Consider the following 24,939-nt stretch of genomic DNA (forward strand, 5'->3'; position numbering starts at 1 on the left):
ATTATTCCAAGTTTCAATAGTCTCTTACATCTTCCTTACAACTTCAATCTCTTCAGTCTCGACTTTGATTTCAACTCCGATTTCTCAATCTTAGCTTCAATCTCTCGGTCTTCGATCTCAGGTTTTCAATTTTATTTTTTAAATTTAAGAATTTCTTCCCTTGAGTTTAAAGCATGCATCATAAAAAGATAAATATTTGTTTATAATAGATCCAAGGCACCTACCTCTGAGGCTCTGGAAATTCCTAGCTAACAAAAGAAGAAAAATATATACAAGTTGGTGAAAGGCTTTTAATCGACTAAATATTTATATACATTATAGCATACATAAGTTGGGATCTATAATGTCAGCTGTTGTTGTATCTTATTCATCATCATATATATTAACTGAGATTCATTATGATGAGTTTTAATTGTTTGATTAGTTTTAAAAATTAATTAGCAATTTCACTATCTAAAAGATGCAACAATAACACAAGCATTGAGGAGTAATTTCTGGATAACAATATTAATTAATTGTAGCTTCAGTCATTTTCAAATGACTGATTCTAGATTTTTTTTTCAAATGACAATATTAATTAAGTGTTTGTGATGAGGATAAAGAAACATGGGTTAAACTTTTCCTTAAATTTGCTCGAACGCATACTGTAAGGCAAATAAAATATATGAAATCATCATTTGCTTGACATATTAGAAACTACTTGTTATTTTACTAAGTGTACATCTGTAAGTGATCATCATCCTACTATGTGTCCAACACCTCATTAAGTGTTTAATAACTCATTAAATGCTTGGTACTATGCAAAGTTCATAAATCAGGCTATGATTTATTTATTTATTTGAAAAGCATGTTAAATATAGTAAAAATTTACTTTGATGAAGCTTTTGAAGTGTATGTAGAAATGGCAAAAGTCCAGGTCGGGTTCGGGTTTGGGGCTGCTCGGGACCGACCCGGATGTCACACATAGCTACCTGGACCCATACCGTGCTCGAAATTTTTCTATGCAGGCCGGGTACATGCCTGGCACTATCTGGGTACGGGTTTTTTTTGGGTTTTCTCTACCCGGATTTTCAAAGGTGAAAGCACTGGAAAAAAAAAATTGCAGCCAAAACAATTGTTTACTTCTAAGTTCTAACAAACCGTAACAGTCCAAAACCAAAACATCTTAACTATAGGCAAACATCTAATGGAATTATTAAAATTAAAAAAGGAAAAAAAATTCTATAATAAATTATTACAACATCTTAACTATTTCAATTTCAATCTACTTTATAAATTTAAGTAAATAACAAACAAAAATCATTTCAATCTATTATCTACTACCTAAATTCATTCAATTTCTAAACTAAATTCATTCAATCCCTATCAAAAATTTAAATTGAGCATCACAATAATCACCAAATAAATCTAAATAATATAGCATACTAACACCCAACATAATACATATCATAACTTCAATATCAATAACCAACATAACATATAAAAATCCCAAAATATCAAACACACATAATTCATAAAAGAGTTTAAAATACAGTAATGTAACATATGTAAATAATAACTTCATGTTAAGCAGCTCAACGATTGTGCCCCATCATCATCATCATATGAAATTAACTCCTCCCTAGCAAAAATCTCATTTTCCGGAACTCCACCTAATAACAAAAATAACACATTAAGATTTAAAAGCATTTTGAGCAAACAAATAATACTATAACATAATTCAAATAACTTTATACCTCGAGAAGAAGCCCAAATCCAATTTTGAGCACACATTAAGGATTCCAAAGTGTTATGATGAAGTCTACTATGATGCAGACTCAAAAATCTGCCCCCGGTACTAAAAGCGGACTCAGAGGCAACAATGGATACATGAATGGCTAAGATATCCTTGGCCAACTCGCCCAAAATAGGATATTGGCCTGTGTGCATCTTCCAAAAAGCTAAAATATCAAAGTTCGGAATAGTATCCAACAATTCATCATCTAAATATCTATCCAACTCCGACCTAGTCACCTTAACACGCTTATTTCAACTTTGAAATGTTTCAAACTCATCTACATCCCAATACTTATTCGGATTCGAAGAAGATTCCAAAGGAACATCATCCAACCCAATATCCTACCTATCACTCAAAACCATAGCTTTCATTTCATATTCTTTCACTAAATCATGACAAAGCTTACGTGCACGCTCAATATGCTCATCCGCTGTATCACCATAGATCTTTGGGAAATAAAAATCAATCAACAACATCTTATATCTCGGGTCAAGAACTACAACCACAACTAACATCGGATGAATTTCATTTCAATATTTTTCAAATTTATCAACCATTTTATCAGCCATAATTCTAATAGCAAGATTATCGGAAGTGTGCCACCCATTAATTGACATTTTCATTTTACATATTAATGGAAAGAACAAATTAGCAGTAGGGTATTTTGTACCCGAAAACATCTCCGTTAACATGTAAAATGATTTCAAATGCTCCACCATTGTAGTTGCCAAATCTCACTCACTATCACTAGGCAAGCTCTTATATTGAGACTCACGTTGTTGTAACCGAGAAAAAACACTTTTATACATCAATGCTACATCAAGCATGGCATAAGTAGAATTCCAACGAGTTGGACAATCTAACTTCAAACTTTTTTATAATTAATTTTCAATTGCCTAGCAGCTAGCTCAAAAGATTCAAATCATTTTGGTGTTTTCGTCCAGTAACTAACACTCTCCCTAATCTTTCCAACCTCGTTTTCTATAACTTTCAACCCATCCCGCACAACCAAATTCAATATATGAGCAGTACATCTCATATGAAAAAATTTACCATTGGAAATTAAGGTACCGAGATCAAACCTTAATAACAATTTCTCCACCATCGCATCATTAGTGGTACAATTATCCAAGGTCATTGAAGACAACTTTCTATCCACGTTCCAATCCAACAGACATTGCACCAACTCATTAGAAAGGGCCTCAGCAGTATGAGGGCTCGGAACATAAATAAACCTAACAAGTATTCAAGTAATAATATTAAATACACAAACTTAAAATATTATAACAATTTAAACTTTAAAAGAAATCAAATATAAGTAATAAAAAATTGAAAGAAAAATTAAGCAAATAAAAAGTTATAGACAAATTAGAAATTATCTTAAAATTCGGCTATGCAATTTCCAAGAGTTGTCAATAAAATGTGTTGTGACAACCATGTATTCTTTTTTCTGGTTACTTGTTGTCTATAAATCTGTAGTAATAGCCACTCTACCATGATTTTTCTCCAACATATGCAAAGTCTTAACCTTCTCAATATGATAAAGTTTCAAAATCTCATTCTTTAATGTATTTCTACTCATTGGCTTAACCACGGGGTTGGCAAGTGCCATCATTTCTCTAAAGCCTTTATATTCCACAAATTTAAGTGGAAGCTCATGCATCACCACCATCCTTGCAATCAAACTTTGCAAAACATTTGGATCGAAACTGTCAAAGCCAATGTCACAACTCCCATCCTCTCTTTTGAGCACTTTGAGACTTCCTTGAAGTGCTTCTTGTATTTTCGGTTAATTCTTCAAAAAACAAGATTTCACGTGTCTGTTCAAGTAGTCCCTGATGTGTATTTGGCTTCTAAAATTGCATTACAGTGCATGCACTTTGCCTTTTTTTCTCCATTAATAGTTACTTTTGTAAAGTGATCCTAAGTTGTAGAGAATTTCTTTCCCTTCTTATCTTTAAGAGTTGACAGTGAAATCTCCTCAACCTCATTATCATTGCTATCTTCAACATTCCAACATAAATTTGGAGCATTTGAAGAATTAATATCTATATTGTCTGACAGTGACTGTGACAGTGACATCGCACTATTGTTTATTATAAAAAAAATAATGAATAATTATAAATAATCATGCAAATTACATAGTTATAATATTATATAACAAAATTCACTTACAAGCAACCTAAATTAACTTATATTTTTATCAATAACTGAAATTACTTAAAAAAACAATTCAAATTCATATCCATTGAAATAAACCAGTAAGCTAGCAACGTCCCCAGTTTCAGCCAAACAGTTACTAGGCAGGTACCAATTCCAAGTAAAGTCAGAAATGACAGATCAATAAAAACAACAAACACAAATTGCAAAATGTGATGAAGTTAAAAAGCAACTTCGTTTATCTTTTTCTCAGTCTATGCATCATTTCAATCACAGGGGGGTTTTTTTTTTATTTTGAAGGGGCAAAAGTTGTATACTACTACTACTACATCAGTACATTTATATGTATCCTTCTGTAAGTAGATAAAGTGAGTGTTTGTTTACATCTATATGTATCCATCTGCCCTTTACGGTGCATAAAGAGAATTGAAAGCAATTTAAACTTCCAAGATTATTTATGCTTCTAAACACTTCCAGAATCCAAGAAAATAATTAAGCATATATATATATATATATATAACACCTAACAATAATAATGCCAAATACTCAATTTCATCATTTTTGTTTTAAAAAAACAGCAAAAAAAAAAAAACCTCATGGGTCGTGGCTGTGATGGCGGGGTTGCAGCTGATATGGTGACAAAACAATGGAGTGAGAGTATGAGACCAACTATGGTGGCGGACGCCGTCGCGCGGTGGCTGTCGTTGAGAAGATGACCAAACGGTGAAGAGCTCTATGACGGACTGATGGCTGTGCTTTGCGGTTCGTGGAGGGAGAGGTGCGGTCAACGCTACATCGCCATTGGTGAAGATGGGTGGTGGAGAGACGGAGGAAGGTGCCGATTCTGAGACTTGTCACTATTGAGGGTTGGCCGGTTGGGTTTGGGGGAAATTGGGCAAAGCAAAATGCATTTTCGTTTTTATATTTTCCTCTCTTTTTTTTTTACTTAATAAAAAAGCGGGCACGGGTTCAGGGTTCTTGGTGTTGTGATCGGACCTTTGCCCGGAACCAGTCGGGCATTGAAAATCAATGTTCGGATCCGCTTTTTCCATGCTTCCCGGACCGCATGCACCGGGTCCGGTTTGGGCGGGCTTTTCTGCCATCTCTAAGTGTATGATAATAAGATGACAATGTATCTTTCATAGTCATAGTTGTGGTTTTTTTTTTTTTTTTTTTTGTCTATGCACTCAATCTGATTGTTGCTTTGGAAAGGAATCAAGTGAAACTAGTTAATCTGTTTTATTTCTTTCATCGGCCCTATGAACGAGGTGTTCCTCCAAGTTATGAATTATTTATGTTATATGGCTTATAACTGCATTTGGTGCTTTATCCAATATAAGTTCGCTAAATCTAGCAATCTGAAATATGCTCTCTTGTTTTTATTATTTGTTGATTTTAATATTTTCAGATCCAATTTTGACAATGGGTTGTTGGATTTCTTCACATGCATGGGACAACAATTTGTGGTACAATTATCAATGAGAGGGGGTAAGTAAAGTAGAGCATATTTGTTGTGATTCTGTGTTTAGTTGCTTTAATTATCTTCAAGGTCAATTGCAATTATTTTTTCCCTCAAACAAATCAGTAGTTTGTATTTAGGTTGTTGTTATTTGTTATTTTATTGTCACTGCAAATTGTAGTTAATTATAGTTGTACTCTCTCTTTATATTGTTGTTATTTTCTAGTTAGTGAAAATTGTAGTTAATACTTCTATCAATTAACAACTACATTTTCTAAATAAAAAAAAATAGATGATATCATTTCTTATCGAATTCAAAAACCATTTTTAGGTTGAAATTATTTGAAACTAGGTTGAAATGAAGTTTATGAAGGCTTTAGAATTGTTGGGGACCATATTTAGATAAATGTTTAAATTTGCTCAAATGATTACTGTGAGGCAAATAAAGTATATGAAATCATCATTAGCTCGACATATTAGAAACTACTTGTCATTTGACTAAGTGTACATCTGTAAGTGATCATTATCCTACTATATGTCCAACAACTCATTAAGTGTTTAATAGCTCATTAAATATTTGGTACTATGCAAAGTTCATCAATCAGGCTATGATTTTTTTATTTATTTGAAAAGCATGTTAAATATAGTAAAAAGTTACTTTGATGAAGCTTTTGAAGTGTATGATAATAAGATGACAATGTATCTTTAATGTTTTTTACAATCTTTGTGAATAGGATAGAGAAACATGGGTTAAACTTTTCCTTAATGGGGAAATTTAACTCATGCTTAAATGTTATGGTTTATTAATGTCTACCTTAATTCATTTGAGCACTTGAAATTTGACTAAGTATTTTTTGTTATGTTTTTGTTTTTTCATATTCTGGGGTCTTTGAAATTTGAAGATGTTACAGTCACATTTTGAAATTTGACCAAGTAATTTTTTATTATTTCATTTGAGCATTTGAAATTTAATATTTTTGTAGTAATATTATGGGCTATGTTTTTTTAATAATATTATGGGCTATTTTTGAAATAATATTAATTTTTCTTTTTTAAAAAAAATTACTTTTAATAAAAGCACTTAAATAATAATTGATAAAAGCATTTTTGACAATGATAAGCAAAAGCATTTTTAGTAAAAGCACTGTAAATGTGGCTAGGAATTGAGAATGAAACATTAACCTTAAAGCTAATTTTTAAATAGTTAAGCATATTTGTAGTTTTTTAATTAATTGAATAATAAATATTAAAAATCTAATACAAAGATAAATTTGTCTAAATACAAAATTATAAAATTCCTTTCCTTTGCTAATTATATCCTAATTGAATAAAAGAAATTAAATTCTCCACCCTTTTCTTCTCTTTTCCTTTCTCCTCCTCTATTTTCCTCTCCTCTTCTCTCTCCTCTTTTCCTACAACTGAACGTGACCTAAAAGTCCATTGCCCATTTTATTAGAAGTTACAAGTTGACTAAAGCAGTGTGATAATGATGTGGGTTGGTAATGGTTATAAATCCATTTAGGTGGATTTGATAATGAAAAATCAAACCCACAATGGTATGTAAGATTTAGTAATCTAGTGGATTTGACATAGGCAAACTCTACCAAATCTTACCTAGTGTCATCCCTTACCATGATTAAGCAAGATAATTTCACCCCTAAGTGGATATGGGATAAATGACTCTATTGCGCACAACACATATTTCTACTATTATATTAAAGTATATTAAAATACATTACCTCTTTAATATTCAAGGGCATATATTTACTTCGCTCACATTTGTGGCAAAGATTATTTACCCCTCCCCAATTATGAGAAAACAATAAGAGTCCCTACAATCGTAAGGATTCAAACCTACTCTGTTAACCTTGTTGAAAGGGTAAGTTGACACTCGCACATGCTATGACTTGAATGACTTAAAATAGGCACAAATATGCTATGATATAAGGATGACAATTAGTCAAGCCCGAGCCTAACTCAATCACTGAAATTGCAGGTCCTACCCGTAAAAAGCCCGATTATTTGTATCTTGAGACGGGTTGGGCCCGACTCGATTCGGGTTAGGGTCGGGTTGGGTTTTTTTCAAGCCCGCACAATACTTTCTCTCTCACCTTAAATATTTTGTTTTTTTTTAATCCGATTTTACTTTGCTTTATCCAATTTTGCTTTGTTTATCAATGATGTAAAATAAAATTGCTTTATTCTAGAACCATTATATATTTATATGTCCATAATTTTTCATTAAAAAAAATTAATGTATTGTACAAATAAAAACACACAATTTCACAATTCAATTTCACAACTCAACATAAAACAATATTAATAATTTTTGTCATATGCATTGCACCTAAAATTACTTTTTTATATATATCCTTTATAAAACTAAAAAATCATAATTTTTTATAATTTTTTTTAATTTAAGGTCAAGTTCGATCGGGTCGATCCGGCTAGAGCCCGAACCTTGATCCGAATTTGAGTAGGCATTAATTTTTTGGCTCGAACCCGATCCAAAACTTGAAAATTCGGGGTAAAATCCAAAAATTCAAGTCGGATCAACCACACCAAAGTCTTATGTTCGTAATATTTTCTAAATGGAAAGTTCCTACTCAGGAGTCAGGATTTAGTAATCCCTCTTCTTGTAACTTGTAAGCCTTCAACACTCTGAAGAGAGACAGAGACAGAGACAGAGACAGAATCTCATTCCGATGTCCTATCTGCATGCTATCCCTTGTTCCCGGCATCAGTCTCTCCTCCCTACGCATGAAATCCTCTCACCCTCTCCTGCACAGGCTTTGCAAAACCCATACATTCAGAAAACACGTCACCATTTCCGCAGCAAGCAGCTTTCTCGATACTCATGAAGATCCAGCCAAAATCGTAGCAACCCAATTGTCAAAATGTACCAACTTACTCCAACTGAACCAAATTTATGCCCATATTATCCGCACTCACATGCTGCATTCTTACTCTGCCGCATTTCATTGGAACAATATTATTAGATTATACACTAGGCTAGAGGCTCCTAAGAAAGCTCTGGACATCTACATTTTCATGTCACGAGCTGGTGTCTTGCCCGATTGTTACACTCTTCCCATTGTATTAAAGGCCTCGTGCCAATTGTTCGCTTTAGAGATTGGCAGGCAGCTTCACTCGCTTGCTGTCCGACTTGGACTCGAGTCAAATGAGTTCTGTGAGAGCGGTTTCATCAGCTTGTATTCCAAAGCCGGTGATTTTGAGAAGGCGCGGAAGGTGTTTGATGAAAATCCAGAAAGAAAGTTAGGTTCGTGGAATGCGATCATTGCTGGGCTTTCTCAAGATGGGCGTGCCAAGGAAGCGATTGATATGTTTATTGGGTTAAAAAAATGTGGGTTCGAGCCTGATGATGTGACAATGGTTAGTGTAACTTCCGCTTGTGGTAGTTTAGGAGATTTGGAGTTGGCTCTTCAAGTGCACAAGTACGTTTTCCAAGTTAAAAGTAAGCAAAAATCGGATACTTTAATGTTGAATTCACTTATAGACATGTATGGGAAATGTGGCCGGATGGACTTAGCTTATAAGGTGTTTTGGGAGATTGACCAACCAAACGTGTCATCGTGGACATCCATGATTGTGGGTTATGCTGCGAATGGACTTGCCAATGAAGCACTCGATTGTTTTCATTACATGAGAGAATCCGGCATTAGACCTAATCATGTGACTTTCGTTGGAGTTCTAAGTGCATGCGTGCATGGCGGGAAAGTGCAAGAAGGGAAGCATTTCTTTGAAATGATGAAGAATGTATATCAAATAGAGCCTCGGTTTGCACATTATGGGTGCATGGTGGATCTGCTTGGTCGAGCAGGCTTGCTCGAGGAGGCTAGAGCGATGGTGGAAGGGATGCCAATGAAGGCGAATGTGGTGATATGGGGGTGTTTGATGGGTGCCTGTGAGAAATTTGGGAATGTGAAGATGGGGGAGTGGGTGGCTAAGCATTTGCAAGAATTGGAACCTTGGAGTGATGGAGCTTATGTGGTTTTATCGAATATTTATGCTAGTAGAGGTTTGTGGGAGGAGGTTGAGAGGATAAGAGCTGTTATGAAGCATAGAAATCTTGCAAAGATCCCTGCTTACAGCTTGGCAACAAGATTGGATTGAAATCGAAGGAATTTAATTTTCATCGTTTCTTTGGGTGATCAATAATTATCACTATGGTTATTATTATTCTTTTCAACCAGATTTTGGGGCTCAGCTGCGGTGCATACTCTGTTATTCAATTACATGTTCGTTCATCTTTTTGCCAAATTGTATATCTATGGCCTATGGGGCAGTACCAGACCTTTCTTTGAAGATAATTCTATACTAGGCTTTACTGCCGGTGCTGGCTGCTTTCATCACTTGCTAGCCATATCACATTCATTGTGATTGTTTATCTTGTAAGCAAGCAGGTTGAGTTGGTATTTAAATTTCAAATGTCCAAATGGTGACTGTAGCAACCCATTTTTTTTTTCCTTTTTTCTGATAAGAGCATACCATTTTGTTACATCTAGTATGTTCAGCAGCGTATGTTTCATTTTATTAAATGTTTTCTCGGCTCCGAGTTCAATTGATTCAAAATCACATAAAAGTTATCAAGAGCTAAAGTGAAAGAATATATTATTAAATCTGTTGAAATACTTAGGAACATACGAGAAGAGAAATGAATAACTAAATGCCCTGATAACTATCATAAATAAAGTACTTTTCGTAGGAAATTAGGCAAGAAACAACCAACTTCTCATTTTAGAACATTTTTTAATAATAGGATCCGTATGACGCCTTTGCAAAAGATTTTATTTAAGTGATCACGTATTTGTCAAGTGGGTAATTTTTAAAAACCTCCCCTAGGGTTTGGGCTTGTTGCAAGTAGATGACGAGAATTGGTTTATTTGTAAAAAACCCCCTACCGTCAGTTAATTTTAACATTGACCGTTAGTTGACTGTGCAAAGACAATATTGCCCTTAACCATAGTTTGCAGACTAACATAACTAAAAAAAAAACTAAAATTGTTGGCGCGAAAAGCATAAACCCTATTTTTTGACAATTTTATCCTTGTCAATTCCAAAGATTTACAATATCATAGGTAAAGATTATGACTATTTTATTTTCAAATTTTTAATTTTATCTTTCTTGTAGGAACTTTAAGAAAATATCAATAATTTAAAGAGGATTTTTCAAGTTTTTAATTTTATTTTTTTTGTAGGAACTTTAAGAAAATATCAATATTTTAAAAAGGGTAAAATAGCCAATAATTTTGATTTTTTTTTAGCTATTTCCGTCTACAAACTATTGTTAAGGGGAATATTGTCTTTGCACAGTGAACTAACGATCAATGTTAAAATTAACTGACGGTAGGGGGTTTTTTACAAATAAATAAATTCTCGCCATCTACTTACAACAAGCCCAAACCTCAGGAGAAGTTTTTAAAAATTACCCTTTGTCAAGTTCGTTCATATGATCTCTCTTGCTTACAACTAATACCTACCAATATAATTGTTAGCTAGAGATTTCAAGTTGTCAATTTTCTACATACCTTGTGTTTGATTTATATGATTTTTAATGATAAAACACATTTATTTTTCTAAGGAATTTAATCAAAGTATGTTTAGGGATATTTTACTGGCATAATAATCCCACCCAAGTCTCCTTCAATTTTCATTAGCATTAGTTAAACCCCTCAAATCCTTGAATTAGTTACCTTCCAATGGTCACCTACATCACTCCAATTTACGCTCAATAAATATCGTGCTTCACAAAAAGAACTGAATTTTAAGTAAATTATTTATTATTTATCACCTTTACCTAACAGGAGCACTAATTAGTCTCCCCAAATCCAAATATATCCAGTATCCCTGTCACGTGAGCGTCATTTGAAAGAGCAACAGATAACACGTGCCTCCTCGTTTTAAAATTGAACCTAAAAGAACCCCCAAAACCGGAAAACCCTCTCTCTCTCTCTCTCTCTCAAAATACTCAAAATCAAAGAAAGGAAAGAAAGAAAGAAAAAGGCCATGGAAGGGATACTCACAGACTGTGTACAGAACAGTCTCCGCTATTTCATGTACCGAAACGCCATTTTCCTCTGCGAACGTCTCTGCGCTGAGTTCCCCTCTGAGGTACTAATAATTTCCCCTAAACACCTCTCTCTCTTTTTTTTTTGAAATTTAAATTGTGCTTTGTCGGTGATAATGAGGAGAAAAAAACAAAAAGAATCTTTTTTGAGCTTAAACTATACATTACTCTTAAGTTTCATGCCCTTGTTGAACATTATAATTAATTGTATAACATTGATACTCTGATTTGTGAAATTATATATATTTTTTCGCTAAATTTCGATTTTCGGAGCTTTTACTGATTAGGTTTAGTTTTTAAATTTATAATTGGAATTATCAAGTTTCAGTTTCTTGCCGATTCCGATGTATATTTCAGTGAATTTGAACTCATCACAGTGTATTCTGCATTCATAATGTAAGCTTTAAATGAAACTTGTAGTTATTGTTCATTTTTAAAATGATCATTTCAGGAGTTCGTAGTTATGAATTTGAACAAGCTTTTTGCCAATTTAGAGATTTTGTTACTTTTCTTGATTTGGTTCATACAGACTCAATTTTAGTGAAGAATACTACTTTCATTTTTTTTTTTTTTTGGAGTGTTTTGCTTTTTTTTTTTGGGGATGATTGCTGCTTTCTTTTGTTTGCAGGTGAATTTGCAATTGTTAGCTACCTGCTACTTGCAGAACAATCAGGCTTATGCTGCATATAATATCTTGAAGGGTATGTGCTGGACGGTTCTTCATGCTTTTTATCTTTTAGTCAAATTTGAGATTTACTGTCATAATTTTTTTGCCCATTTCTGGCGATTGTTTACTGCATTGTTTCTCATCTATGGATTTGTCTTATTTTTGGTTTTCATTATTGTTTGAAGGAATGCAAATGGCTCTATCCCGGTACTTGTTTGCAGTAGCATGCTATCAGATGGATCTTCTTAGTGAAGCTGAAGCTGCCCTAAGTCCTGTTAATGAGCCAAGTGCGGAGGTAATAGATGTTAAGTTGTATGCGTGTGCTGCATAGTTAATGTGACTTCATTGCAAGTACTTAATCATCTCACTGTTTGTATAAACTAGAGAATAATTTGTTCTTCACAATGAAAGTACATAATCATAAAACCAGAGAATGAAAGAGTGACATGACATTATAATTGCTTTTCACATACTGTAATTTGTAAAAGTTCCTGTATTATTGCCCCCTCTTTTTATTTTTCTTTTTCATTTTCTTTTTATTTTTTAAATAAAAAAATTTGATCTCAGGTTGAGAATGACTTTTTTCTTCTTTGCAGATTCCAAATGGTGCGGCTGGCCATTACCTTATGGGTCTTATTTACAGGTTACTCTTGGTTTCCCAGATTCTTTTATCATTTACTTTTGCAGGATGTATTGCCCTTTAGGAGTAATACAAGACTTCTCAAGTAATATCCCGATATTTCTTTCTTAAATGCTATTGTAGCACTTATCTATTGAGTGGTCAATTTCATAACTTGTAAAATTACTTATTACTCCATCACCATCTAATGGATCAATGCCACCTGACATGAGACAGTAAAGATTGGGAAACTACTTGGGAAATGTAGTATTACACTTCCCTTAGATTTTGAATCTATTAGTTTACTAGTGAGAAACTATTAATGGCCCGCATCCCTCCAGATGTGTGAAGGCAATTACTTTTTAAGTTCGCTCATTTTAATTTCCATGCTCTGACTCTGGTTTATTTGTAATACAGGTACACTGATAGAAGAAAAAATGCCATTCATCACTATAAGATGGCCTTGTCTATAGATCCATTACTATGGGCTGCATATGAGGAATTGTGTATGTTAGGTTTGTACAAAAAGCAATTTCATTGTCCCATGCTCCTGCACAGCCTCTAAAGGCATAAGTTGATAAAATCTGTGACCTTGTTCAATTCTTAAGATCTCTTGATGAGTCAACTTTATTTGATTTGGCAATGAGTGGAAGTCAAATTCCACTGAACCACAATTTCATACAAATGGGGCAGCAAATTGATCTTTTGTCTCACCTCACTATTCTTTCACCAATTGTTTTGATTTATTTTGCTCACTCTATGGTGGAAATACTTAAAATAAGTACACAATTTCCTTACACATTTTCATGGGTATGCTATCTGGATGTGTGCCATTATAATCAATGCGTGCTTGCAATTTGCTCCAAGTGGATTGTTTAATTGTTTTTTTAATGAACTTGATAGTCAAAAGGATAGAAGCAGTCCTGCCTCTAGCCGAGTACACCGGCTTTATGTATTGAGACCTTATTCTTCATGTGCAAATTTGCAATTGTGATAATCAATGTGTCAATTCTGGAGTTGGATAAAGTATAAGTTTTATAGATGGAAGGCCCCTTACAATTCTATCCGTCTCTCTAATCTCCCTCTCTCTCAAATTTAGTTTCTGTCTGCAATGAGTCAACAGCTGAGTGTGTGCATCAAGTTGCCATTGCCAAGGCATGGGATTTATTTATTTATTTTTTTTATCATAGATTGATGATTTCTGTTAGTGTTTGCCATAATAGTTTCTAAATTAATTTTCTTAACTTCAGTTATAGAGTAAATGTATATAATCTTTTGTAATTCACTGTCGTAAACTACTAGTTTTCCTTGATTGATAACTCGGGCATTTAAACTAGATCAAATAATTTTTTTTTTCTCTTGAAAAGTTTAGTAGTTTTTGTGAGTGTTATTTGTTGCTTTTTTCTTTCTTTTCATCTGTCCGGTTATAATTGAGTCATGTACTTCTTGTATTCGATTCTTTAGGTGCTGCTGAAGAAGCAACTGCTGTTTTTAGTGAAGCAGCTGCTCTTTGCATTCAAAAGCAGTACTTACAAAATGGATTGGCAACCCAAAACTTGTACTTGCCCAATGAGGATCGCAATTTAGTTTCTTCGAAAAGTGCTGGTACTGAAGATATCAGTCCGAGGCAATTGAAACACATGCAAGCCAATAACCTTAAGGATATTCCTGGAAATTACCATGGAGCAGCTGTGTCGGCAGCAGCTGCTAGTCAGCCTTTAAATGGCGGTCCTTCAAATGCATCATTTTATAATACGCCCTCACCAATTACCACACAGGTATTACAGCAAATTTCATTGTGCAGAAGAAGTTCAAATATTTACTATTACATTTTTGCTTTGAAATCATGCTGTGAATAACTTTGCTTAGGTTTTGTTTCAGTGAGTATGTCTAGAATGCTTATTTGCTTTCTCAGTTTCTATAATCTTTCATTTTTAATGATGGACCATTAGATTGAGCTTCTGTATATTTTGCAGTTGTCAGGTGTTGCTCCTCCTCCTTTGTGTAGAAATTTGCAGCCAAATGGCCCCAATCTAAACATGCTTGGTACTGATAGCTCTCCAAAGTCAACCATTAGCTCTACTATTCAGGCCCCTCGAAGAAAGTTCGTAGATGAAGGAAAATTACGGAAGGTTTTCCAAGCATTCATCTCAAATTTTGTTGATATATTATTTATGCAGCTCTGATTATTTAGATGGTTACTCATAAGCGTGCATATTTTTTTCTCTCTTTGTTATCCTAGGTAAAAAAAATCTGCCATTTTAAATATAGCCATATAAAAAAGCCAGATGCCTATTTGTGAAACGCATTGTTAAAGTTGGAATTCTTGTTTTAATTAGTAGGCATGAGATATCTTGGATGGAAAATTTTAAAAGTAAGCATCCTAGGTTTGGAACTTCAAAGGTTATTGAAAAGTCATGGTTGAAATTCAGTATTTGTTTGTTGAACATGGAAAATTGGAAGCCATTTCAACTTTGCAGGAATCACAGAAGGATCAGTTCATCCTCTGACATCACTTTGTTTTTTTTTTTGTGTTTTTGCTTTGTCCAACTTCTGCAATTGTAGTAGATACAGGTTTATATTTAGCACTTCATGGATTATCTGATTTTGGAAATGTAGTTGATACAGGTTTAAAACAAGAGCTCCATGGATTCTATTTTATATTTTGGGTGTTTTATGCAGCATTCTGTTTGTTGGCTTGTTTGTGTGGTTTTACTTCTAGGTTGAACTAGTATGTAATTGCTTGTGTTATTTTCGTGCTTGGTTCCACATGATTAGTCTGTATGGCTATCTAGATATGTGCATTGGTTACTCATGGATTCGTTTCTTTACATTTTACCTACTGGTTATCCACGTGCATCTTTAGGAACTAGGGATCTTTCTATATGTACTCATGAATGTATAGATTAGAAAACTTTCTCTCTTGAATATAATTTTTTTCATCTGTTTCAGATCTCTGGGAGGCTATTTTCCGATTCTGGCCCACGACGAAGTACAAGGCTTGCTGGAGAAGCTGGGGCCAATGCAAATATGAGCACCACAACAGTAGCTGGAAATGGGACTACTAACTCTTCTAAATATCTAGGTGGTTCCAAGTTGAGTTCAGTGGCACTTCGTTCTGTAACACTTCGTAAGGGACAGTCTTGGGCAAATGAAAATATTGATGAAGGTGATGCATCTTCTTGTGTGTCAGTAACATATGGACTTGTAGCATCATTATGATTGAAGGGTTGAAATGACCGTAATTTGAAATTTTCTCTTTCACAACAGCATTATTTCTTGATTTCTTTTGAATCACTGCTAGTGAATTCAATACTAGAATTATTCCCTCCATTTACTAAAAAGTTGCATCCCGCATTCTATTCTTCGGCGAGAAAACTTGCTACTGCAACTACTGCAAGCAGTCTTCCATTTTTTTCAATTCTTTGTGAAAACTTAAGGATTTTTCTTGGTAGAAAGGCTAGTTTAGTTTTTAGATATCAGTTTTCTTCTAATATCTCTGAGTTTTTTAATGTTGTTATTTCTCTTCCCAAAAATGCTGAAAATATCTGCAGCTGGTTTGGTATCTTAGAAATGTAGAATATTTGTAGAATAAAATAGTCTGCTTTCATTATGCTCGTATTTGGTTTTGTTTCCTTCTGTTGGTTTCTATTTTTACTTGTAGAGAACTTATTTTGCTTAATAAGAATAACATCTGTTCTTGTTTTGGTTTTCATTGTTTTTCGTATCTGATATTAATGTGCATCTCTTTTCTTAGCGATAATCATGTAATATGTAAAATTGGGGTTGGGTTGTTGCTTGTTGAAATATGTGTTTCTTCTGGTGAAGGTTCTCTGTACATAAAAACAAGGGAAGCATTTGTTTGACCTATTACAGAAGAGTTTAGCACAGAAAAGGGCAACGTGAGATTTTCTTATTAGCTGTGCTACTGAAGTTCGAAAATAGTGTACTCCCTGATAATCGATACATTGTGTTCTTTGATTATACTACAATAATTTCTTTTTATAAATAATTATTAAATGTAAGATTTATGGGAACTTAAATATAAAGATAGAGTAGTATGTTGTCTTCAACTCAATAGAGGGGTGGTCCTAACTCTTTAAAGCATTTTAGCGTGTCTCATGCGCATTTTGGCCTGTGAATCATAGTTCTGCTCTTTTGCTTAGCTTAAGTTAAAATATTTATGTTTCCTGGATGTTAATATATGTACTGGATTTATTCCTTTTTTTTAAGCTTGCTGCAGCCCATTAATTAATAAATGTTTGACTTTTTGTAATTGGTGCTTAGGGATGCGCAATGAGCCTTTTGATGATTCCCGAGCAAATACTGCATCAACCGTGTCTAGCTCATTTCCCACCAGTGACACTAGATCTGCTGTGCAAGAAGGAACAACTGTGCCAATTGGTGGGACTGCCATGAATGGGTCAAGAATCATGACTGGCGCTTCAGATTTATTGGGCCTCTTGAGAATTCTTGGGGAAGGCTATAGAATGTCCTGCATGTACAGGTGTAAGGTAGTTATTATTGCTATTTTTGAAGGAACGGCAGTTTAAATTCTTATATGCATGTAATTGTCTGAAGCTACATCTGGTTTTCAATATTATAGGATGCGTTGGATGTCTATCTGAAACTACCACACAAGCATTATAATACAGGCTGGGTGCTTTCACAGGTATATGTGCTGGTTTAATTTGTTCAGCTGCAATTCATTTCTGTTTAATTTATTAAAAAAAGAAAATGCAAATGCATTCAGATTAGATGTAGAAAGAAATGTAAATCCTGTTAGCTGTTGGCTCTCCCATGCCATTTGAATGAGGTTGCCACAAAATTCATTGTAGTCAGATTGCGTAGAGTAAATCCACAGCTGACTTATATTGAACTACGTGAAGAGTATCAGCTTCATGAATGTTCCTTCAGAGCTTTTGGTATGTAGAAAGAAATGTAAATCCTGTTAACTGTTGGCTCTCCCATGCCATTTGAATGAGGTTGCCACAAGATTCATTGTAGTCACATTGCATAGAGTAAATACACAGCTGACTTATATTGAACTACATGAAGATTATCAGCTTCATGAATGTTCCTTCAAACTTTTGCTATGTGACTGTCATCTAGGTATTTGCAGAGCAGTTGCATATGCAGTTATTTCTTGCCCTTCAATTTAAATGGCTGTGATTTTGGTAATAAAGTGATGTACCATTGAAATATTTGTAAATCATTCCAAAGGAAGACATAATTACTGTCTACTGGAGGTCATTGCGATGAAAACTGTGTAGGAAAAAAAAGAAAAAAAAATGATATCTTACTTAAAAAATTTCTGTTAGTGATTTAATTGGATAAATAGATGCATAATTCAGGAAATTGGTTTGTTTTCTCGCCAGATCTTGAAAATTTGAAGAATATGACACCAAACACTTCTTCGTATCATGATCATCTAGTATTTGCATTTCAAGTGCAGGTAGGAAAAGCATATTTTGAAGTAGTAGATTATTTAGAAGCTGAACGTGCTTTCACTCTTGCTCGCCGGGCATCACCTTATAGTTTAGAAGGAATGGATATATATTCTACAGTTCTATATGTGAGTTCCCTTTTTTCTAGCAAGTTTTTGTTTATTATATTTGAATATTTGCTATATTGCTTATTACCTGTAATCCACTCTGAAAAAAAAAAAATACCCCTGTTTTAGGGCACCTCTGATTTATTTGTCTACTCTGTAAATATGTTCAAAGTTAAAATGGCATTTCAAAATATGCTTTCTGCCTTTCCCTACTCCTTATCTACTTAAAAACTAGTTGACTTGCATTATTCAATCATTCAAACTTAATGCATTGAGTGAAAGGACACATGCTTCTTACTAGCTTAGCTTGTCATTTCTTCTTCACCTTTTGCACTCCGGTGGTTTATTGTAAGTTATTTTCCCTCTGTTGCAGCATTTGAAGGAAGATATGAAGTTGAGTTACCTTGCCCAGGAATTGATAACAACTGATCGCTTAGCTCCTCAATCATGGTAGCTTTAACAAAGTTTGTTGAATGGATATCCTTAACCTTAGTATTGTTTAACCATTTTACTATTACCTTTTGCCATACTGACATTTCAGTTTTGATTGAATGGCAGGTGTGCCATGGGAAATTGCTATAGCTTGCAGAAAGACCATGAAACGGCTCTGAAAAATTTCCAGCGAGCTGTGCAACTGAATCCAAGATTTGCATATGGGCACACCCTTTGTGGTCATGAGTATGAGAACTCCTTTTCCTTCCTATAATAAACTCGTTTATTTTGATGGTCAAATCAAGCTTTATATTTTTAAGCTATTTGTTGAAATTTTGCTATGACATTCTTTTCTTGCAGATACGTAGCTTTAGAGGATTTTGAAAATGGAATCAGGAGCTACCAAAGTGCCCTTCGGGTTGATGCAAGACATTACAATTCCTGGTATGGACTTGGAATGGTTTACCTCCGCCAAGAGAAGTTTGAGTTTTCTGAGCACCACTTCCGGATGGCTTTCCAAATAAGTCCTCATTCTTCTGTGATCATGTCTTATCTTGGTACAGCTATGCATGCCTTAAAGGTTGGGCAACTTGCCATATTGTTGATATGTCTTAGCATGAGGAAACAACACTCGCTTATGCAACGTTTTGATAAAGTTTTGTCTGTTGTGGACAGAGGAGTGGAGAAGCTATTGAGATGATGGAGAAGGCTATTTTAGCAGACAAGAAGAACCCTCTTCCAATGTATCAGAAGGCTAATATACTCCTATCTTTGGAAAAATTTGACGAGGCCCTAGAAGTCCTAGAGGAACTTAAAGAGTATGCTCCTCGTGAAAGTGGTGTATATGCATTGATGGGTAAGATTTATAAGCGGCGGAATATGCATGAGAAAGCCATGCTTCATTTTGGTCTTGCATTGGATTTGAAACCATCTGCAACTGATGTTGCTACCATTAAGGTGATTGGCTATTCTTTATTCATCATGTTTGTGATCTTTGAAATTATCTACGAATTGGACATATATTCCATGTATTTTTCTGGTTAGAGGATATCATGATGGATTGTCATTGATAGGGAAATTTATTTGAGTCATCAAAATTTGGTTGTTTGATTAAAACCAAACAAAATGTATTTCCCGTTGCGCCAATTCAACTATCTTAATATCACTAAATATCAATTCATCATGATGAATTTCTTCAATTCCGTGCAGCCAAGCATGCTCTGCTCTTTCTCTCTATATTTTTACCAAGTTCTAGTTTAGTCATACTTCTCTTCTTTGTACCTTATGTCTGCTACTACTTATGATCTCTGAATTTTGTGAACAGGCTGCCATTGAGAAGCTGCATGTACCGGATGAAATAGAAGACAACTTGTAAATTTACTTATTTTGTTAGTGCAGAGACAGAAAACATGTTGTAGATTGTCCGGCTCAGAGTACTTGGCCCTTGGGAGTTGGCCCTGCTTGTGCTTTCGCCGAATGGTGAATAAACTGGCTAAAATCCCAATTCTTGTTTGTGCAGGCGCCTTCTAATCAGCAGGTCTTGCGAGAGTGACCTCAGTTTTGTAGGTGATTCACACACTAACAGAGGACTTGACGTAACAATGGGAGGAGAAGCTGCCACACTTGTATGAAGAGTCGTATTCCCTAATTGAAAAAATTAGGTTTGTATCATTAAAATTTGTACCAGTTTACAAATGTATTTTGCTTTGCCCGTACATTAAAATACTCTGGTTTTTCACATTCTAATTTATTTTTCTTACTGGTTCTAGCTCAGCAATTTTCCTGCCCATACTGCACTACTTTGTATTGTAAACATAGTGGAATCATTGAATTCAAATCAAAATACAGAAATTGTAGCCATTCTTTCTTTGATTATTCTATTAGAGATAAAGGTTGCAGGCTTAGCTCTCTAGTGAATCTAGTCTTTCTTTGATGCTCCTTGCCAATGGCCATGCCTTGACTAGCAGAATCGTACCGGGAAACCGAATCTTCCGCATCATTTGACAACTTGGACTGCTTTTTGCAGGCGAGAGTTTCACTGTTGATGGCAATGAATCAATTACGGCATTGTTCTTAAGGTAGAGATTATTTTCTGGAGTGGGAGTGAAGAGTGTGTATTCCTTTCACTCTAATGTTTACTTACAAATTTTAAAGGGAGAGCAGGAATCTCATTCCGTAAGTCTCATCTAATTTTGGAGTGGAGAATGGAATTCTTATTCCCATGGGGGAGGTGGGACCGTGGGAGTGGGAATCAACTCCCCCTCTTTTATTTTTAACCTTATATTTAAATAAAATAAATATTTAATTAAAAATAATAATTTACATTGATTCTAAGTTGAAATTACTTAAAAATAATATTATTATGCTCATAGAGAATTAATAATATTACTATATTCTATCTTTATTTGAAAATATAATATTATTAAATTTATTTAAAAATAATAGTATTATATGTATTTATTTAATAATAGTAAATATTTTATTATAAGAAAATATTAATTTTGTACTATATTATCAATAATAATGTTTCATTTGTGTTATTATTAAAAATTTTGTATTTACATAATTCAAATTAAAATTAATAAAAGATTATGATTTACATAATTAAGAATATTAATAATTATTATTAATTTATAAATATAATAAAATAAATATTTATTTTTCAAATATATTTTTTATTAATTTTGTAATTAAAAATTATAATTCTTAAAATAAAGATAAAACTGTAATTTAAAACCATTTATTCATAATTCAAGATAATGTAAATACATAAATTGAATTTTGGTTTCAACTCCATACTCTTTTATTTTAGTATAAGTAAACAACCTACTCTCACTGCCACTCCCACTCCTCACTTCTAATCTTAAGATTTTTACTTTTCAAGATTATCACTCCAATTCAAATTGTAAACGCTACCTAAGAATATCGTAGGTAAGGATCCTTATTTAGTGCGTGCAACTATGCACTTGTCAAGCTCTCATTTGGGTTCTGACGTGGGCTCCGTAGCTTTTCCAGTGCGACTTTGATAGTGCGCAGACTAAGCGCACCAGATCATGTTCCCATAGTTAAAACTTCAGGGGCCTTGCAAAACTCACAATCTGTAGAGCTATGTTGTAATTAGTTTTGGAGTAAACCCTATCTTACATGCATGTAAGATACATTCCCCTCACATGAATAGTGCATGTGTGGGACCCACATACCATTCATGTGAGAGGAATGTATCTTACATGCATGTAAGATAGAAGGACCCTAGTTTTGGAGGTTATAAAACAGTGGAAACCCGTTTTTGTCTGGATCATTTTAGTTCATCTATTGATGGCTCCAGTCAATCTGTAAATTAACCAATGGAAGGTTGATCACCAAGTCAACGGAGAGACCGTTTCACTAACCATTAATCAAATCCACACTGGGGACTTGCCCCTTTTTGATGAGAAGAGAAACAATTTATCGTACAAGAGCCAACATCGATAATCAAAATGAGAAAGTTGATACGGTTTCTGTTAACGGCGAAGTTTATGAAGGCAATTTATCATTGATCATGGCTATGTTAAGGCGGTTTTAAGGTAGAGCACGAATTATAACCACATACACAAATTGATGAATAATAAAAAATACGTTATAACTTTAATTATGTGGTTATGAAGGAGTGTTCCACTGTAGAGCGGTTCCACCATACCCAAACCCTTATCATTTGAATATAGACAGACTTGATTTATTCAATTCTGAGTGCATTTAGTGAGCTACTCCGGTGAATTTAGCATCTTTAGTTAGGTTAGGTTAAATTATAAATTTATTATATTTGTTCGGGTGAATGTCGGCACATCTAATGAGATAAAAACACACATACAATATATTAAGTAATAAAATATTAAGAACCTCACTTTAAACAAAATACATATATTTAAATAAGTCTCTAACTCCAATTAAAATGTTGATAAATTACTATTTTAATAATCAATTTTAAAGGTCCAAATGTAAGAGTAATTTAACAAAAAGGATTGATTTAATGACATACTTGATTAAAAAGAAAGTGAAAAATCTATTCTAAAGATTTTTTTTTCTTTTTTTTGGTCTAAGACAAATTTGTCTTTAAATTTATTTTTACATATCCCAATGTAGCCTTCATTAGATATATATATATATATAGTTGGATGAGTTTTTTTCTTTATAAAAGTTTGGATGAAGATGAGAAATTTTATTTACTAAATAGTAACTCTTACTTATCATTACTCGAATTTTGAATATAAAGAGCATTCACAGTCAATAAAGCAACACCGGAGTTTAGATCTTAATTGAATCCTAAATTCAACACAAGTTATCCAACCAACCAAAGAATCAGATCCTTTCTATTCTATCCAACCAAATAAGCTTTGGAATAGTTTTCTCACTATAATGATGACAAAAAACTTGATCAACTGAACTTACAATTAAATTGTACGAGTGTGAGTGGTGGTGGAATAGAATATCGTAAGCCGTATTTCCAATTCACCACAGATTTTAGATAAGGAAATCTAGCAGAATCTTGGTTTTATAGAATGGATAACACGTTCTTAAACTGCCTTTCCAAATACCAAATTATGGAAAGTGAATTTTTTTTTTTAATTTGTCCCATTATTTTTATTTGTAAAAAAACATAATATGTTATTTGTTTTAAAAAACTCATAAAATTCTTTTACATCAACGGGAAACTAAAATGGTAAATGTAACAGATATGGTACTGTCAGTTGGAGTTGGGAACATGAAGAAGAAATCATAATACTGAAAATTTCATAACTGAGAGAAATGCAAGTAATGCTAAACAAGGCCCTAGAAAATTGAAGAGTTAATGTTGCTAAATATTATCCCTTCATTTTTCATCAATAAAAACCTAGCCAACACAAACAACATAATAAGAACAACAATAAACAAAAATAGCAATAACAAATTCATGGATTCATGAACTACTAGAGTACTGCATAATGACTTCATAAGCTTGAAGAGCTTCTTTCATTCTCCTAGCCATAACTTGCAAGCCACTGCTAATAAAACAATCCAAATCCTCAAGTCTCCATCCTTTGACAGGCTCAACTTCATACTTCCACTCAATGTAACACCCATTCTCCTTAGGCGCTACTGTCAGTGTCGATACATATCCATAGAAACCAACATTTCCATCTACTATGGAATAGGTTAAAGTCATTTCCTCTGCATTGATGGCTAGCAATTTTTGCTTAGTCCAGTTCACACTTTGCTCATGATCGTCATCTTTATTATCGACCGGAGTTTTGAATCCGGCGCAAAAACGCACGCAGCCGGGCTGCCCAGAAATGCCTTGAATAGGGATGCATGTTGTTAGAGTTGGAAACCACTTGTCTAAGCCGAAGAAATCTTCCAAGAAAGCCCATATCTGTTCAGCTTTCACGCCTGTTAGCTCTTCACAAGCCCTGCCTTGCCATTTTGGTTGCTCTTGCTTCCCATGATGATCATCATTATCAGCCATTCGCTTTAGCTGGCGCCTAGTTATAATCTTGGAAATTCAAGGCTGCCTTCTGGCTTCTTGGATCAACCTCTCGTATCTTATATAGACATAAATAACCCTAAATTTACGGATTTAAATTTCCTCTCCACGTTAAGCAAGTGGGTGGATATGGGCAAGCAAGTCCTTATTATGCGAACGAAACTAATTGATATATCAATACAAAGTAAGTTTACAAGTTAAAGGATCCCATTCAGTACGTAAATGTTCCATTAGTTTAATTAATTTGTTTATGTAACTCTTGAAGTTACCTAAAAGGTCTCTATAATTGCTTTTTATTGTTACTGGGTAAAATAGTATGTTTATGTGATATAATTTAAAATTTTTAATAAGTCCAACATGCAGTATTTAAAAAATAATAGAGAACAATGAGATAGATTTTAATGAAATTATGTATACAATAAAAGACCTTTTGAGTAATTGGCTTAAAAAAATATGAACTAAACGATTATTTACCCTAGTTGTGATCCGTTAAAACCAATTTTTATAATTTGTAATTGAGGAATGACACTTTCATTCCTCCTAAAATTCATGTTTATCACTTAGGTCTCTATTAAATTTTTAATGTTGTATATATTCCTTCTTAGGGTCATAAATATAATACAAAAAACATAAAGTTAAACATAAATAAGATATTTTCATATCAAAATTAATTAAATCGAAATGTC

At 33.7% G+C, this 24,939-nt stretch overlaps 3 protein-coding genes across 5 annotated transcripts; 2 read left to right on the forward strand and 1 right to left on the reverse strand.

Moving 5' to 3' along the window:
- The first annotated feature begins 7,884 nt into the window (after positions 1 to 7,884).
- On the forward strand, positions 7,885 to 9,769 carry LOC102614142 (pentatricopeptide repeat-containing protein At1g77170, mitochondrial). The gene has a single exon (XM_006494248.4). It carries the CDS (start codon positions 8,115 to 8,117, stop codon positions 9,528 to 9,530), a length of 1,416 nt encoding a protein of 471 aa, XP_006494311.1. The 5' UTR covers positions 7,885 to 8,114; the 3' UTR covers positions 9,531 to 9,769.
- A 1,576-nt stretch (positions 9,770 to 11,345) lies between these two features.
- On the forward strand, positions 11,346 to 20,616 carry LOC102613440 (cell division cycle protein 27 homolog B). 3 transcript variants are annotated; one of them, XM_025093928.2, is made up of 18 exons: positions 11,346 to 11,528; positions 12,113 to 12,185; positions 12,337 to 12,446; positions 12,748 to 12,794; positions 13,188 to 13,285; positions 14,235 to 14,548; positions 14,747 to 14,902; positions 15,723 to 15,939; positions 17,058 to 17,284; positions 17,377 to 17,442; positions 18,226 to 18,345; positions 18,698 to 18,774; positions 18,883 to 19,002; positions 19,117 to 19,336; positions 19,432 to 19,713; positions 20,081 to 20,127; positions 20,276 to 20,417; positions 20,526 to 20,616. In XM_025093928.2, the coding sequence occupies exons 1-17, from the start codon at positions 11,424 to 11,426 to the stop codon at positions 20,385 to 20,387; spliced, it is 2,391 nt and encodes a 796-aa protein (XP_024949696.1). In that variant the 5' UTR covers positions 11,346 to 11,423; the 3' UTR covers positions 20,388 to 20,417; positions 20,526 to 20,616. The 3 variants fall into 3 exon arrangements, with proteins under 3 accessions (XP_024949696.1, XP_052296135.1, XP_024949697.1); XM_052440175.1 differs by having other exon boundaries at positions 20,276 to 20,616; XM_025093929.2 differs by lacking the exons at positions 20,081 to 20,127; positions 20,276 to 20,417; positions 20,526 to 20,616 and having other exon boundaries at positions 19,117 to 19,313; positions 19,432 to 19,598.
- Positions 20,617 to 23,495: 2,879 nt separating this feature from the next.
- On the reverse strand, positions 23,496 to 24,443 carry LOC102613155 (lachrymatory-factor synthase-like). Its single transcript, XM_006494244.2, has one exon. It carries the CDS (start codon positions 24,233 to 24,235, stop codon positions 23,690 to 23,692), a length of 546 nt encoding a protein of 181 aa, XP_006494307.1. The 5' UTR covers positions 24,236 to 24,443; the 3' UTR covers positions 23,496 to 23,689.
- Between the last annotated feature and the right edge of the window lie 496 nt (positions 24,444 to 24,939).

Source organism: Citrus sinensis, chromosome 1 (genome assembly GCF_022201045.2).
Source record: "Citrus sinensis cultivar Valencia sweet orange chromosome 1, DVS_A1.0, whole genome shotgun sequence".
Lineage (NCBI taxonomy): Eukaryota > Viridiplantae > Streptophyta > Magnoliopsida > Sapindales > Rutaceae > Citrus > Citrus sinensis.